Genomic DNA, 17,239 nt, shown 5'->3' on the forward strand with positions numbered 1-17,239 from the left:
GGTTGCCGCGTACCGACGCCACGGTGCTGGGTACCGGTTCGGAGCGGCGTGCCGGAGTCGGAGTCGGGGTCACCTAATGTCCCTTTCTCTTTTGGTCCAAGGCTTAAACGACTTGCAAATCTTGCACCTTTCGCTGATATGGGTTTCTCCTGAACAGCGCAAACAGTCTGCGTGCGGGTCACCTCTTGGCACAGAATGCCTACAGGAGCTGCAAGACTTAAACTCTGGGGCATGGGGCATGCCCCGGCCTGGGCTCGCTGACTAACTAAACAGCTAACTAACTACAGGTACTAACACTGAACGAACTAACAGGACTGGGGATCGAGCTACAGCAAAGCTGGAGCAGAGTAGTTCTGACGCACCTTCACTGGTGGCAAAAGGTGCGGGGTGGGGGGAACGCGCAGCTCCCCTTATACCACGCCAGGCAGGCACCACTCCAGGAGTCGTGGAGGGTGCTCCCCCCCTCCGGTACTGCTAGGGGAAAAACTTCTGGCACCGGTGCACGTGGCAAGCACGCACACCTATTGTGGAATACACATGAGCAATCCCTTGAAGAAGAACTTGTTTTCTATTTAGTAACTGAGTTTCTGAAACCAAAAAAAAATGGTAAGTCGCTCACTCGCTTTAACCAGCTTTTATCCTGAGTGCCTTTTCCAGAGAACATCACCTGTTAAACTGCATACTATTATCCTGCTTGTTTGTTTCTAAGACTAATGAGGGAAGAGCTCAGGAGCATGACAAATCGCTTTGAAAAATGACAGATTCAGAAGCCACGTCTGACTTTTTTTCACATTTCCAGTCATTGCAACTTCATAAGAGCTGAATTTAAACAAAATCAATGTAAGGATTTGCTGAGGTGCCTGTCAGGACATTTCATTTGTCGTATCAAAAAGCCAAAGATTAGGTGGAAGGACACGCAGCTGTTTACTGCTTCCCTAAGAGTGATGATTTCTGTGGGAGATTTTTTTGCCCTGCTTGCAGTTAAAGCAGTGTATAAAGCAATAACATTAGTTTCTGTAAAGGTAGTTTTCTGTAGTAGGTCATGGCTTTGGTGCAGATATATGTGCAAGTGCATTGGTGAAACAAACTCTAGTTTTTTTGCAGCGTTTTCTACCTTTGCAATGGTTTTTGGAGAGAGCATCTGGTGTTTATTTTTATTTAGCATTCTTTTGTTCCTGTTAAAAGCTTGACATCTTGAAGTCTGATCTTTTCCCTTTTAATAAACATCCTCACCTCTCTCCCGCTTCCGTGATGAAGGGCAAGCGCCATTCTGTTAACTTCTTTTTTGCTGTAGCAACAACGGTAAAGTTGCCAGCGCAGTGTTGGGAACAGCATTTCATCCTGCAGGTCTAGTCCCAATTAGCTCTGAAGCAGCCGCGAACATGTGGTGTTCTTAAAAGTCAGGAAAAGGGCCTGATCCAAAGCAAAGTGCAGTTGGGAATTTTTCCATTGACTTCAGTGGGCTTTGGATCAGGCTCATAGTGAAGATCAAAACAAAGATCGCAAAGGAGGATCAGGGCCTGCTGGTGCAGACCTGTGTGTCTATGGGGAGTCCACTAAAGTCAGTGGGACTCTGGGCAGTTGCAGAGGCACCTGCTAGTGAATCATGTTGCAGGACTGGGGCCATGGTAATGATGTTTCCTTTTAGTTTCTTAATCACACTAGTACGTTTGCAATAAGACAATATTTAGAAGCTAGTGGGCATGCCTGGTGAGGCTACATGCTTAAAGTAGGTCAGATTTCAAGTCTAAACTGCTAAAATATGTTTAATGGGGAATATTCCTGGAGGACACTGCCTTTTGCACTGCTTTTCTGCAGTGTTTACCATGCAAGAGACTTAAGCTGTGGAGCTATTTTTAAAAGATAACAAACCAAAGTCTAACAAGTGGCGCAATTAAAAACAAACAAAACCCCTTAAAAATCCCAAATGAGCACCAAATTGGGCTCCATTTAACGCAGTCTGAAACACTTTCTCTTCCCAGTCTCATCCACCTTTCGGATTTTTTTTTGTCATTCTTTATCTCACTAGTTCAGTGATGGGAGGCTTTGAAAAGCATTTCTGTGGCACCGGGAATAGTGACCTTGTGGTGCATTCATTATGTTTATAATCGACTGAGCTGAAGAGAATTCACCACTGCACAATGCGATCACTGCTACAACCCTGCATCAATACTTACCAAAGACGCACCCACCCTCCTCCGTCCAGAGCTGCAGCTAAAAGCAAGGACGAACATCTGCAGGTCAACCTCTTCCTCGATTTTTCCATGGAAGCAAAATGTCTTTTACAAATACCCAGCTAAACCCAGCCCTAACTGGCTCTGCAGAGAGTATAAAACAACTCACACATTTATCAAACCAATTTCCACCTGGCACTGTGGACTTCTTCCTGTGGTGCTTGACTCGAAGCCTGCTCCCCTGGGGGCTGCAGAACTTTATGATGGGATGTTCTTAGCTATCAGACTACTGAGTTGCTCACCCTTCATGCTCGCCAGCCATTGTTTTATTCCCTAGTTCTTGAATTTGACAGGAAAAAGAAGTTGTGAGGAATGGAGGGAATTTTTCCAGCCACAGTGTCCTTTCTCAACTCTAGTTTTATAAGAGCTGATATAGACTATAGAGACAAAGCCCCACGTCAGCAGATGCTGCTCCAGTTCAGAACAGAGAACATTAGCTCTTTGCTCCAGGGCCACTGTGGTTTATTTAACAGCACAAATAGTTATGCAGCCTGGGTTTCCCGCTGATTGTTGCCTCATCCCAACCTCTGGATGGTATCTGAACACATCAGGGAGCAGAAGTATCTAGGGAGCTTCCCTCATGTAACCTGCCTGTCTGCACCAGAGGGCCCCAGGCAGGGATTGAGTAAGGTCAAGGAGGGGAAAGGATGTCTCTCCATGGCATCCTTAGGGGAACCCGGAGAGAGAGAAGCTGCACAAGCCAGCGTCAGCAGAACCAGGCTTTGCTCAACCCTGTAGCACTGGAAGGATGATCCAGCCCGGACTGCAGACAACCCCGCAAAGAAACTTGCGCACCAGACGGCCTGTGAACCTGAGGGGTGTGGCCCCATGAGAGGAACCGATTTCTAAATTGAAGGAGGAAGGCCATTCTAGACCCACTGTTCCCCATAATGCATGTGTGGTACAGCTAGTGACCCAGGGGCTTGTGCATGTGCCTCAGAACACATTGCAAATTTTCCTTTCAAGAACTTTTACTGTTCTCAGAAATTAAGTTTAAAATGAAGCCAGTGACAACGAAGATATGGCTGGAAGTCAGAACATCTGGCTCCTACACCTGGCCCCAACATTGCCTTGCAGACCTGCTGTGTGACTTTGGGCAAGTCACCACACCTGTTTCCTCATCTGTGAAACGGAGTTAATAAAGTATCTAGCTGATGTATGTGCATGAAAGAGGCCCAATTCTTTAATGTTTATAAAGCATTTTAAGGTATTCAGATGATTTGCCAAATCATCGGGGGCTCTCCCCTAAGAATGCCCTGCACTTCTAGACCATTCAACTCTACGCACCCTTACCTTAAAAGCCCCATCTGATCTCAGCTGTGTTCATGTCACATAGAGATGATTCTCGGGCAGCCAGTACCCATGCACGGCTTTATATATCACTCTGAATTTCACTCAGCAGGCACAGGAGCTGGCACAGCCATGAGGTACTCCCAGCTGCTGATACAGTGAGGCATGGTTCTGCACAAGCTGCGCCTTCCAGGTGGCCCCAAGCAAAGCATTTTGCAATAACAGTCTAGAGGTCACCAAGATGTGGATAATTGTGGTAAGGTCCACATCTGAGAGAAACTCTCATACCAGATACAAAGAGACTTTTTTGGCCCCGATGCCCCCAAGAGAATCCAAGAGTAGCTGAAGAGTTCAAAAGCAAATCCAAACCACAAGCTTCCTTCACAAAAAGTGGATAAAAACCCCATTAGTAATGAAACCAGGCACTCTTGACCCTCATATCATAGCCTTGAGGTGATTCTTCCTAACCTGCCAGCAGCACATCCATTTTGCCATAGCTAGATTTTTCCATCTCCCAGCTGTGACCAAATACTTAGTCCTTGAACCATCCATGTTGGACGAAAGACAAATCAGAGCTGCACGTATAGTTTTACATACTGCAGAGTGTTATTGTCTGACCTCAGCAATAGACACAATCATCCTTGGAGACCAAAGAAGGTAAAAAATATAAAACAAGAGGAAAACAACCTGAGAATTATTAGAAAAGAAAATATTCCCTCTTTAAGAACAGATGCAGCAAATTCATCATACAAGCCCTCTAGCAAACCACCGAAAGGCTTGAAAGAAGAAACTTTAACCTCAGCAGAAAACGTGGAAAGGATATTAGAAATCAGAGTATTCAAACAAAATTTTAAAATCCCTGCTGCTTGGTAGATCCCAAGCAGTCATTATCAACTAAGCTGAAAACATTGCTGAAAAGCAGCCAGACCTCAGGCAAGCCTGGATTATCTCCAACAAGGGAGATGTCTGAGTGCACAGATCCCCGAGGACAAACAAGGTTATGAGGGATGGGTCCTAACAGATCTGGTGACAAAAGACACAAGTGTATCCAATAAGTGTCAATCACCAAAACAGGTAACCCAGGAACAAGGAGCAAACAGACTGCAGATAAAATAGTGTCAAATGTGTGGCTGGAAAATGTCCCCATTAACAGCCCAAGTGTCATGAATAATTACTAAACAGCGTGGTGAATAACGCGGTCTTAATCATTAATAATTAAATAAAAAAAGAGGAACAGGGAGCATTGAAAAGAAAAATCAGTTAGTTACCTGAACACAGAAGATGAATAAATACAGGACCATCTAGAGGATGCCTACTAGTAAGGTGGAACCCCAGAAGTACCCCGTGTCTGTTCAGCCCATGCATGCGCCATTGATATCCTCATGCCCCATGCTGCCACTATATCAGGCTGCACTGGTGCACTGCCATCAGGTCCTTCTCCACTGCTGAGTCTCAGAAGGAAACTCCAAAGCAGAGGGGAAGGAGGGCGGGTAATGGAGGACCCATAGTGACACACCTCTCGAAGAACTAGCTACTGCACAGAGTGAGTAACCTCTCTTTCTTCTTCGAGTAGCACCCTATGGGGGCTCCACGTCACATGACTCCCGAGCAGTGTCCCCATCAGGAGGGGGGGAGCTTCAGAGTTGAGTCCATTACAGAGGAAAGAACTGCATTGCCAACTGCCGCATCCGATCTGGAGGCATCGTCGTCTGAAGGTTAGTGTTTGGAGAAGGCACGTACCGAAGGCCATGTAGCAGCTCTGCAAATCTCAGCAACAGGGGCATTTTGTAAGTAGAGCCACAGGTGTACACTGTGACCTCACAGAGCGAGCTGACACGCCAGCAGCAGGGGATGTTGACCGCACTGTAACAAGCTATAATAGATCCAGAAATCCATTTTGATCACCTCTGGGTAGAAATAGCAGAGCCTTCTGATCTGTCTGCGGATGGAACAAACCATGTAGGGGATTTATGAAATGATTTAATCCTACGTAGACAGAAAGATAACACCCTTCTGACATCTAGAGTATGGAGTGCACGCTGGACTTGGTGGTTTCTGAAAGAAAACTACCAGGTAAATGATCCGATTCAGATGAAACTTAGAAGACACTTTAGAAAGGAACCAGGGATGCAGATAAAGGGAAACCTTATCCTTGTAAACAATTGAAACAAGTGTTCACCATTAAAGCGCCAATCTCTCTGACTCTGCAGGCTGAGCTAATAGCCACTAGGAAGGCTGTTGTTCACAGACAAATTCGATAAAGAGCAGGTCACTATCAGTTCAAAGGGAGTTTTCATGAGACTTTTAAGAACCAGATTAAGGTCCCAAACAGGGGTAGGGACTTGCACTAGTGGAAAGAAATTTCCCAGGCCTTTCACGAACCTAGCAGTTACGGCAAACAGGGAGAACCCCTCAACATGAGTGGTATGAAATGCTGTTACGGCTTCCAGAGGAACCTTGAGAGAATTAAGTGACAGCCATATTTTCTTTAGCTGCAACAGATATTCCAGAATGAGCTGAAGTGGGGCAGACTATGGGACAGTGTCTTGGAGTTCACACCAGTGACTAAATCTTCTCCACTTCTAAAAGTAAGTATTTCTAGTAGAAACTTTCCTACTATTTAAGAATAAGTGCCATATGTCTACAGAACAGGAAGACAGTAATCCTGCGAACCATCGAGGAGCCACACCTTGAGGCAAAGAACACTTAAATTGGGATGTACCAATTGACCGGCATCCTGAGAGAGGATTTGAGAAGTGATTAGAAGTTTTATTGGTGGACAAAGAGCTAGGTGCAACAGATAAGGAAACCACGCTTGCTTCGACCACATTGGGGTTATTAGAATGATTCTGCTCCTGGCTGATTTTGTTCAACACTCTGAGGATCAAAGGCTTTGGGGGAAAAAGCATAAAACAGCTTCCCTGTCCAAGGGAATAAGAAGGTGAACTGGGACCTAAACCGCCCCTTGAACGAAACTGTTGGCCTTTTAGTTTGTAGCTGTTGCAAAGAGGTCCACTTCTGGAAATCCCCAAATCTGAAAAATGCTGACCAGGACATGGGGGTTCAGTTCCCATATGTAGTCATGGGGAGAATACCTGCTGAGAACATTGGCCGTAAAACAGTTTGTCTGCCTGGAAGATACATTGCTCCTATGCAATGTTTTATGCACCAGTTCCATAACCTTATCACTTCAACGCAGAGAGAAAGGAGGGTCTCAGTCTTTCCTGCCAATTGATATAGAACATGCAAGCCACACTGTCAGTCATGACCCTGACGGATCTAGTTCTAGTGATGGGGTAGTAGGTCTTTCCTAACTTTAATATCCACAATTTCCTATAAGGTCAAGGCATCAGAATCCAGCACCATCTAAGTGGCATATTAGTGTCCCTCACATCATAACCAATTGTGGCTTTGCTGTTGTAACCATTAATCACATTCCATTTGTGCTACTTTTCTTAGCCCCACACTTGCTACCCTGTCAATTTACCCATGTATCCAAGGCAGACTAATCTAGTCATAATTCATGTTAGTTCTCTTTGGAGAGAGTGCCTTGTACACTCTGGGCCTCATAATTGCTGCCTGCCTAATATTCCTAGATGGGAGGGAATTATCCAGGGGCAGCCACTGGATGCTTTAACTTCATTTAGTGCTGTGTAAGTGATGCAAAGTGAACTTGGCAGCCCAGAGAATCTGGTTTAGTGTATCTTAACACATGTTAAGCTGCTATGGTAGCTTCATGAATATAGTTTGCTAACACAATGAATAGCATTGGTCACTGCATTTGTTTTTAAAAACTGGAAGTGCCTTGTCTACAATGTAGCATAACTAACAGATGCCATTCCATCTCACAAGTCACTGAAATGGTGTGATGCACTTAAATACACCAGCCCTCACCAGCTCCCAAGGTCCAGCAAAGGAAGGTTCCAGCTTTAGCATTAGAGAAATCGGAATCAGAAAGTGTGTTTTCAAAAAAGTAAAAGCCAAGTGAGTTTCAAATGACATTTCCGTCTCCAGCCACAGACCAGCAGTGCCTATAGATTTCCTCTCAGCAGAGGCAGAGTCCTATCTGTGTGTGATCTGAGTGAGACTTTCCACAATCAAGTAAGTGTAGAGTGCCTTTCAATTACATTCACCAGGCCATTAGGCAAATTAGATTTGCACATGAGATAGTAACTAAAAGGACAAGAAAGAGACCCTAAAGAAAAACAGATTAATAAGCTCATGAATTATGCTGAATGCTGGTACTTTGGATAGAGATGGAGAGTCCTCTTGATATTCACAGTGGGGCTACATTTGAGGGTAACATTCTTTACAGTTTGCTTTTCGTGTAGTATGTGTATTTTAAAAGACGTGAGTCTAAGTGTGGTACAGAATTACAAGCCATGCAAACAGGCATTACTTCACTCGATCCATCTCCACTAAAACACAGCCACCTCTGTGGGGGGCACCCCTTCAAGATTAGTTTCTTTCTTGCAACTTGACATTGGCTTACGGTATTACTTTTCAAAAGGAACTTGAACGGATTCTAACTACTTGATTTTACTCCTTTTACCCAAAGACCCATCCCAGCTCAGACTGAACAAGCCACAGATTCTGTTCCTTCTTGTGTCTATCAACAAAATTATTTATTATATTCCAATGAGTTACATCTGTGCAAACTTACTGAAGGGACTGCACAAGTGCCATTGAGGGCATAAATTAGAAGACAATGGGCTTGCTTGGGTGTCACTGAAGAGATCATTTAACCCGCAGTAGCTTTATTACTGGTGATTGTGTGCAAAGTGGAGATAACCCAGCTCAACTCTCAAAACTTAGGCCTTGTTTACACTGCCACTATACAGTGCTGAAACTTTCTCGCTCAAGGGTGTGAAAAAACACACCCCTGAGTGATGCAAGTTTCAGCTCTATAAAGTAGCAGGGTAGACAACGCACCAGCGCTGGTAGCTGGGCTCCCGGCATTGGTAGCTACTCCCTTCGTGGGGGGGTGGGTTTTCTACAGCGCTGGGAGAGCTCTCTCCCAGCACTGGTGCCATGACTACATGGCGGCGCTTTAATGTTGGTAGTGAAGACATACCCCCAGACTACATTTGCGAATCTTGCCAACTGAGAACACTTTCTCTAGAAACCACTGAGATAACACAGTGCCCTCCTGATGCTATTTTCAGCAACACTCTTCAGAGAGGAACCACATTTCGAGCATACTACACATTAAATATAACGCACATCGATGTGGCACCTTTTTGGCGACTACACATGGATTTTGATTCTAGAAGCTTTGATGCTGGAGCACAAACGGTGGGAGTGGGAGGGAGGGGGGTCAGAGGGGAGGAGGAAAGAATCATATTAGCTCAATCTCTGATAACTATGCCATGTGCAGTGATTTTACACCAGACAGACTCGAGTAAGGTGTCACAGTATTATTAATTTATATACTGGCAAGACAAGTGAGAACTCATTACAAGCTACATTCAAGCCCAACAAGTAAATTAAAGGGACTAGAAGTTAATTTTCTAGGCCAGGGGCCAACTTATAAATGGACACCAAGGCCACTGCCCCAATTCTGGACACTTTCAGTCCTTTGTGCCTCGTGCTTATTTAGGGATTACTTTGCCACTTTTCCATTCCCATAAATGCAAAGTTCACGTAGCAAAACAGTTGCCGGATTGCCTTCCTCCTTCCCCTACGTTACTAATTAATCTCTCTTCAGAAGTCATGTGAAAATTCTTTCCATGTGCAGTCTTTGATAACAGCTTTTTACAATACATTTAAAAAAAAAAAGTCAGGGAGTTACTATTTCCTGACCCGCACACTTCCCCCTGAAGAGGTGATCTATTTTATTAATGACAGGAATTAGTAATTTTTAGAAAACAGAGATGCTACTCCAACCTTCTCATCCCAAGGACCTTAAACCAGTTATTTTTTATAGGGGAGTGAAAGACAATGACCTGGGTAGGGTCCCTGTGAGGAAAAAAAAAAAAGACACCTTAGTTATATTGGTGAAAGACAGGGGAGATTGCTAAATGCACATAAGATTAAGCAGCATCACAGCAGCAGAATCAGAAGGTTATACCAACAGCAGGGAGAAGGTCACTGGAATAATCCCCAGCTCATCTGCTGCTGAGAAGAACCTGCAGGTTTCAGGACAGTGACATTAGGTAAAGCAGCTTCTTTTGAAAGAGAGTGATATAGTAGGTAGGCTCCTTCCATATTACAGGCACTTTCAGTAAACACCATATGGTCTGATCATTTAATTGGGGAGAAGAAACCCCTTAAATTTGGGATTTGACTTTGTAGGTTTAATGCAAGTCTGAAGAAAGCCGCTGGGGATATTCCGAAAGGCCATTTTACTAGCCTCACATGTTTCCGACACGTTTTCTCATCTCCGATTTATCTACACAGATCTGATCTTCCCTTGCAGAGCATCTACTACTGTCAAACTCCAAAGAAGCTGCCCTATCGTAAATGCAAAACCAATTGTGTACAGCATTGAAATGCTCGGACTGCATTCCCACCTTGCAGAGACAGAGACATCTTCATCGTACAATTTTTGAGGCCATGGATTAGACAGCAAATCTCAAATGAATCCAAGGAAGAATCTGCAACAAACAAAGCTGTCAGAGATGTCTTCTGGAGGATTATGGTCCATTTCCTATCCTTTTAAGGAACTGTACTTCTCAGCTCATCTGCCGATGCTAGAATGGCCCTCGAGAAGCCGGTATGAGTGACAAATGCCTTAAAGACTGACTCTGAGGCCTCAATTTCATCAGATGATTCTATTCTCTTAGCTGTTGGTTCCTTGGACAGAAATCACCCCTTCCATAGGGATCACTGTAGCATTGATCACAGGTAGAATTCTGAAGGCAGATGCTGCAGTAGTAACAAATTCTCTTATTTTTTTTAATAAAAAAGAACAGTCTATCTAGCCCCTTTACCTTACCTGGGCATTATCCTACTGCTTTGATAAGATCATCCAGCAAGTGATGGAGGAAAACGCAAATCTCCTTGGATTTGGAAAGAAAGCACTTCTGGTGACTTGGCCAGCCCTACCACTCTGTTCTGGATCCTCTGCCCATGGAGGCTGGATCCCCAGCATAGGCAGGAACTTGTTGAACCTCGCCGCAAACAAATGAGGGTGAGGGGAATAGTCTATTCAGAGCTCCCTCCTCCTGATCAGATCTGGACAGCTTTCCTATTTCTTGAGAGGAGAATATGGAAGGTTATGAAGCTCTATGACCTTTCTCAGAACAATGTTTGTATATTTTTGACTTGTGTTAATGGGAGTCCTCCTTGACTTCCAGTTTCTCTTTACCAATGAGTGCGTCATTGATTCAAACAGAGGAGTTTCACTTTAGACAAGCATTTTAGGGGCTCTAAGGCAATCAGTTCAGTCTTTGGAGGCCATTTGCTCCTAGTGGAAACCAGAGAAGGCTGGCTGGTTTCCTCTCACATGTGAATATTTAAGTGCTTTGACAGAGACCCACAGGTATCCACTGTAGGGGAAGGCTGAGGAGTGATAGCAAGTTGCAATAGCTGAAAATAAGGGCATGTGGGGTAGGATGTCACACACATTGCTTCAGGGGTGCTGGAACAATTTGTATAGTGGGGATGCTAAGAGCCATTGAACCAAATTGTAAACTTTGTACATAACGGAAACCACTTCAAGCCAGGGGGGCTGCAGCACCCCCAGCACCCATGCATTGCTGCCACCCGAGAGAGAGCGAGAGAGAGAGAGCTTCTTCATTACCTCCTGGGGAAGGTGTAGCTGCCTTAAACTAAGGTGGAAGGGCTGGAGCAGCCCACTTGCCCCTGGCAGGAGACTTGAAACCCTAAAGGGAGAGTTGATGCCACAAGGCTGTCCCTCTGCAAAGCCCACTAGAGAGAGCTGAGGCCCCAGTAGGGAACTGCTTTGCAACCCTCCCCCACCGCAGCTGCTGCTGGGAACTGAGGTGTTGGCTGCACGGACTCCTGAACTGGCAAAGGCACCACTGCTGCCTGCTGTTATACTGCTAAATCTCTTGAGAAGAGCTGGGGAGCAGAAAAGTGTCTGAGCTGGATGGCTGCTCCTACAGCTAGAAACTTGTCTGGCCTGAACACCAACTGTGGGGTTGAACCTGTTCCTCATAAAGCATCACAGAGAGAACTACCTGCCGCAGCCCCTGCATGCCAGAGCTGTTCCATCTCAACCCTGCCCAGCCCTCTTCCCTTGCTTCACCATTTTGCCCATTCTGACAGGGAGGCAGGGGAGGGAAACAACAGCCACAGTGCCCCAGAAAGCTCAGCTCCCACTGAATCTGGTTCCACTGTCAGAATTTGGTAGGGGGCCAAGCTGAGGATAAAGTTAATTTATCTTAAAAAAATAAAATAAAGGAAAACTGGTTGAAAGACTCGAATCTGCTGCTTGGGCTTCTTTGGAAGCAGAGAATGCTGGGTAATTCTCCAGAGGGGCAATCTCTAGCCCCTGCACCACAAAGGTCTGACCTCCATCCAGTTGTTTAGGCTGCTGGACACCAGTGGGGAATAAAACCAGGAATCCCAACACCCTTATGAGGTAGGTAAGTCTTATCAGCATTTTATAGGATAGGTAAATACACCACTTGACAGTTTTCCCAAAGTCATAAGCAAGTGAGTGGCAGAGCCAGGAATAGAACACAGGAGTCCCAGCTCCCAGTCAGCTGTTAACCAGTAGCCCACTCTGTTACCTTAATATAGCGGCAGAATACATGTTCAATACACAAATTGCCCAGTTTTCATAAGTGGTTACCTAAATTGCATAACAAGCATTTAGGTGCACACAGGTAAGTGGCGGCTAAGTGCCACTGTGTGTGTGAAAATGCAGGATTTAGACAAGCTCTTTTGAAAATTGGTCTCATAATATATAATGGCTGGGGTTTACATGAGCCCAATAGGCTTCCTCCTTCAGTCAGCACTACATGGAAAGTGCGTCCGTGTTTGAGCCATTCAATGACTGGTGTCAATCTTTCCCACAGCAGTCTGCTACCCAAGGTGCAGGGGCGTGTATGTGACCGCTCCACCACTCAGTGCTCTGGAGAACAGGGCAACTGAAATTAGCTGGTCACACAAAAGTAACTTCTTCAGAACCCAGTGAATTACAATGCCACAGTTCAAGTGGATTTATTTCCATCTGGAAAACTACTATAAGTACATTGGAAATCTTGCATTATCCTTTCATCCAGTTCTCTATGAAAGTAGTTTCCTAATCCTCGTTCTAAGTATAAAAATTGCTTTGTCCCACATGGAATTATAGCACTGGCCATGGTTATCTGTACTGACACTGCTCTAGTTTCCTTAATGCCTTTCAAGGTTCAGTTCTACTCTAGAAAGGGACAATATAAACCAAAAATATTACCCTTTTATTCCATACATCTGCTCCCTCACAGTTTTACTGGCTGACTTTGGTGACAACAAAAGTTTTTGGTTTGATTCCTATTAATTCTGCAAGGTCAACACAGCTACGGGAAGGTGAGAGAGTTTGATTCTCATCTGGTTCAAGTATCATAATAAATGGGATAGTTGCACAACTGAGCTGTCCAGGTGTAACAGAGAAAGATTTTTTGCGGGTGATGATGAGGCACAAGCCAGAAAGAATGCCATTTGATTTCAGATCCTAGGCTGAGGTGCAGGGCTGACAGAAATGTGTTTTACCCCTTTATAATCTAAGCACATTTAACCTGGAGTCACAAGGAGAAACTGAGAGCTCCAAAGTGCTATTTTTACAGTAAAAACACACTTTAAATGGTTTAGATTTAAAACAAAATCAAAACACACCATTCTTGAGATGTGTTATATTAATATTAAAAAACAAGGAGTGCTCTGTTCCTAGCAACTATATCATCCACATTTTTTAAATAAGCGTCTCCGCTGCCCCTCCCTTCGTCTGTCTAAACTTATGAAATTAACAATCAACTTATAGAAATAGCAGCATCTATTCTCTTGTGGTTCACTGAACTGTGATTTGCTCATCTGGTTCATAGGTATGGCACAACAGGATATAAAAGATGATAGCTAAATAGTTTCCATTAAAGATCATCCAAAAAATAGCAGAATTTTCCTGTTAGCAAGACGCCTCATCTCTGGATATTTCAAAGATTTAATTTACTGCCCATCGGCCCTTGGTTATTTCACTTTTACAGGGGAGGAGAGGGAGGAAGGAAGAGAATTGGGGGGGGGGGGGGGGGGGGGAATAATTAGCTTCACTTGTAAAATGTTAGTAACCATCCTAATACTGAGTAGAATGCGAAGCCTATTGGGGGGTCTAATAGATTTCAGGGTATTGTTCTTTGTGAGTAATAAAGTGCAGGGGGTGGGGGGGGGGGAAGGGAAATCAGTAAGTGGATATTACTTCTTACCACAACCCCATATGGAAGTAATCAAGCGCAAGGGTGGCAGCTGGAGCCAATAACAGTCACCTGCAGTTGAGGGACATGGGGGTTTCGGATGGGTTTTTAATGCTAATTTTCTTCAGAAACAATGAGCTAGAAAAAGCAGAGTAACAGACGAGGCTGGATGAATAGAGACCAGCCAGAACAATAGCTGCACCTGGTGTTAAGAGCAAAGGAACAGAGCCGGCACGCGTCAACAGCATAGGGCACATCTGTTACCCTCACAATAACCCCCCCCGCCATCCTCCCTTCCCGCTCCTCCAGCATGGTAAGTAATACGAGGTCTTTAAACATTCACAGCTTGCAGCTCAGCAACAGGTTTGAGTTCTTTCAAAGCAGCAGCATTCTCTGCACACTCCCTTTCCCTCCTCATTTAGATTTAGTTAAATAACAGACAGCTGTCAATACAGGGATGGCTATTTAAGTTCCATGGTCAGACTGGAAGAAAGTTGTCTGATTTGTGGGCCAACTGATAGATTTTTGGCTTTTCGTCATGCAGCTTTCGTGGCACTGAAGAGTAACAGTGGACACTTAAAAGTTCCAGCCGCTAACAGTGCTCTTCTATCCGAAAGTCCACCCACCTGATCATGAATTGCAATAGGGACACTGCCACAACTAAGAAAGGAGGAAATGCTGCATCTGAGCAGGGGACTCGGGACAATGAAACTCATTAAGCCTTGTTTTAAAAACTCAGGGTAGGTTTGAAAGTGCCACTGCCCAAAGCAGTTAAGAACAATGTTAATTACTTGGTTTGTAGAGTGCTATAAGAATACAATGAGTTAAGACTCTTAATACCGAGCAGATGATGACAGTTTTACACATGTGGAAATCCAGTTTATGGGGAAAAAAGTCTACAGCCTGTGTATACGGGTCAGACTAGAAGTTCACAATGCTTCTGTCTGGCCTTAGAGTCTATGCAACTGACGCACAAAGAAATTACACGCCCCTGGTCACGCAGAAAATCTCTAGCAGATCCACGAATGGAACCCAAGTCCGACTCCTAGTTCCATACTTTAAGTACAAGACCACCACTTCCCTGTACTTCAAGGCCCCTGCTATCAAATGTAAGCAGAAACATGGGTATTTTCTGATTCACTTCAGGAGCCACTTCCAAAGCTTTGTAAAAGTGAAGTAAGTAAAAGAACATCTCAGAAGTAAAGTCTAATTAGCCTTTGTGAAGGATACAACATGGCTTTCCCAATGACCACTGTCAAATTTTTCTTAGAACACAATTTTATACCTAATCTCTGAAAAACAATGGAGTATGTAAATATTAGCTAGACATCAAGTTTGGTCAAGGAAGGTTTACCATTTAACTCAGCTCTTCTAGCATGTAAAAAAAGAGTAGGTGACACTAAGTGACTCTCTTTCTCTTCCGTTCAAATTTAAAAACACAATGTTATCTAGTGCTGCCCATAAGCCTTTTAACAAATATCTCCCTCCACACATTTCACAGATGTCCCTTCATATTCTGTTGCATTGTACTCAGCGATCTAGTAATATAATGGGAACTGTGTCTGGGTACCAATCAAATTAGAGATTCTTTCTCCAAATCATAAAAACTATAAATGGGAAAGCGAACAGTCCATTTAGTCCTCCCCATACCAAATCAGGGTTGTAAACCATGGTATTTTCTACTAAGAGTAACTAAACATGGCATTGGGAGTTTCCATGTTTACAATCCCAATTACTTACACAAGACGCTGAATCTGGAACTGCCAGCCTTGCAAACTTAACCTGGAATCCAGAAGTCAGGCACTGTTCTTTCCTTCTTGTGCATTACCATCATGACTAAAAAGTTCTGCAGGCCAAATTATGCCTTCAATGACATGTGAGCAACGCCTTCGCCTTCAAGTGGGTATGCAAAGGTGTAACCAATCAGGACTTGGTAAACAATTATGTTGATGAAGCCCTAGAAGAAATCAAATCCAGATCTCTCTTAGGGTATGTCTACACTGCAATTAGACACCCGCAGCTGGCCAGTGCCAGATGACTTGGGCTCGTGGGGTTCAAGCTAAGGGGTTATTTAATTGCAGTATAGACAATTGGGCTCAAGTTGCAGCCCGAGTTCTGGGACTCTCCCACCTCACAGGGTCTTAGAGCCTGGGCTCCAGCCTGAGCATCTACGCCACAATTAAACAGCCCCCTCAGCCTGAGCCCTGCAATCCCAAGACAGCTGGCACAGGTTTTTAATTGCAGTGTAGACATAACCTCAGTGATGATGGCGCTGTAGGCCTATGAGAACTGACACTGTAAAATTAGAGCCCCATCTAAAACCCATTGAAATAGATGGGAATTTTTCACTGACTTCAGTGGGCACTGGATCAGGCCCTCAGCACTATTAGCAGACACAATTCAAATACACCAAGCAGGTATGTGAAGCAAGAAGATAACACTTTTCCATAATCGCTACTCATAGTAAAATTGCACTTGTTTTTGTTTTTTCCAGTTTTAAATGACCCATGTGATGGTGCTTCCATCATTCCTCTAGGAAGACTATTCCAGTCTAGGAATACTCTTCAGATTAAGAATGTATCCCTGTAGTCAATTTAAGATTCTCTGTGCTCTAATTAATCTCTTACTCTTAGCAATACCCCACTGGCCCACTGAGCAATTCCTCTCCCTTTCTGTGGTTACAGCCTTCTAGTACTCGGTTTTGGTTATATTTCCCTTAGTCATCATCCAATCATGCTACACATGCTTAGTTCTCTTAACCTTCTCACTCAAATCAGCCCTTCAAGATCCTTAATTTTGCATCATTTTCTGATTTCAGCTCCAGTTTGCTGATGTCTTTCAGTATAGCGGTGTTCAGAAAAACCAGAGCTACCACTGATTCCAACAGGTCTGTGTGTAAGCTCAAAAGCTTCTCTCTCTCACCAAGAGAAGTTGGTCCACTAAAAGATATTATACCTCACCCACCTTTTTTCTCTAATATCCTGGGACTGACACGGCTACACCACCACTACTTCCAAATTAACTAAATGTGAGTTAGTGTGGCAGAATTAACCAATTTATTTGAGCATAAGCTTTCGTGAGCTACAGCTCACTTCATCGGATGCATACTGTGGAAAATACAGAAGATGTTTGTTTTTATACACACAAATCATGAAAAAATGGGTGTTTATCACTACAAAAGGTTTTCTCTCCCCCCACCCCACTCTCCTGCTGGTAACAGCTTATGTAAAGTGATCACTCTCCTTACAATGTGTATGATAATCAAGGTGGGCCATTTCCAGCACAAATCCAGGAGAGTGATCACTTTACATAAGCTATTACCAGCAGGAGAGTGGGGTGGGGGGAGAGAAAACCTTTTGT

At 44.2% G+C, this 17,239-nt stretch overlaps 1 protein-coding gene across 7 annotated transcripts in view; it reads right to left on the minus strand.

The window, feature by feature from the left end:
- Window positions 1-17,239, minus strand: part of CBFA2T2 (CBFA2/RUNX1 partner transcriptional co-repressor 2) — a 129,948-nt gene that overhangs the window by 77,759 nt on the left and 34,950 nt on the right. For 2 of the 7 annotated variants that reach the window (XM_043526761.1, XM_043526760.1), the window contains exon 2: window positions 10,037-10,120. The exons of the other annotated variants lie outside the window; for them this stretch is intronic. In XM_043526761.1, coding sequence (XP_043382696.1) covers window positions 10,037-10,120 — 84 coding nt within the window. The remainder of the gene's footprint in view (window positions 1-10,036; window positions 10,121-17,239) is intronic. 7 annotated transcript variants of the gene reach the window in all.

This window comes from Chelonia mydas, chromosome 13 (genome assembly GCF_015237465.2).
Source record: "Chelonia mydas isolate rCheMyd1 chromosome 13, rCheMyd1.pri.v2, whole genome shotgun sequence".
Classification (NCBI taxonomy): domain Eukaryota; kingdom Metazoa; phylum Chordata; order Testudines; family Cheloniidae; genus Chelonia; species Chelonia mydas.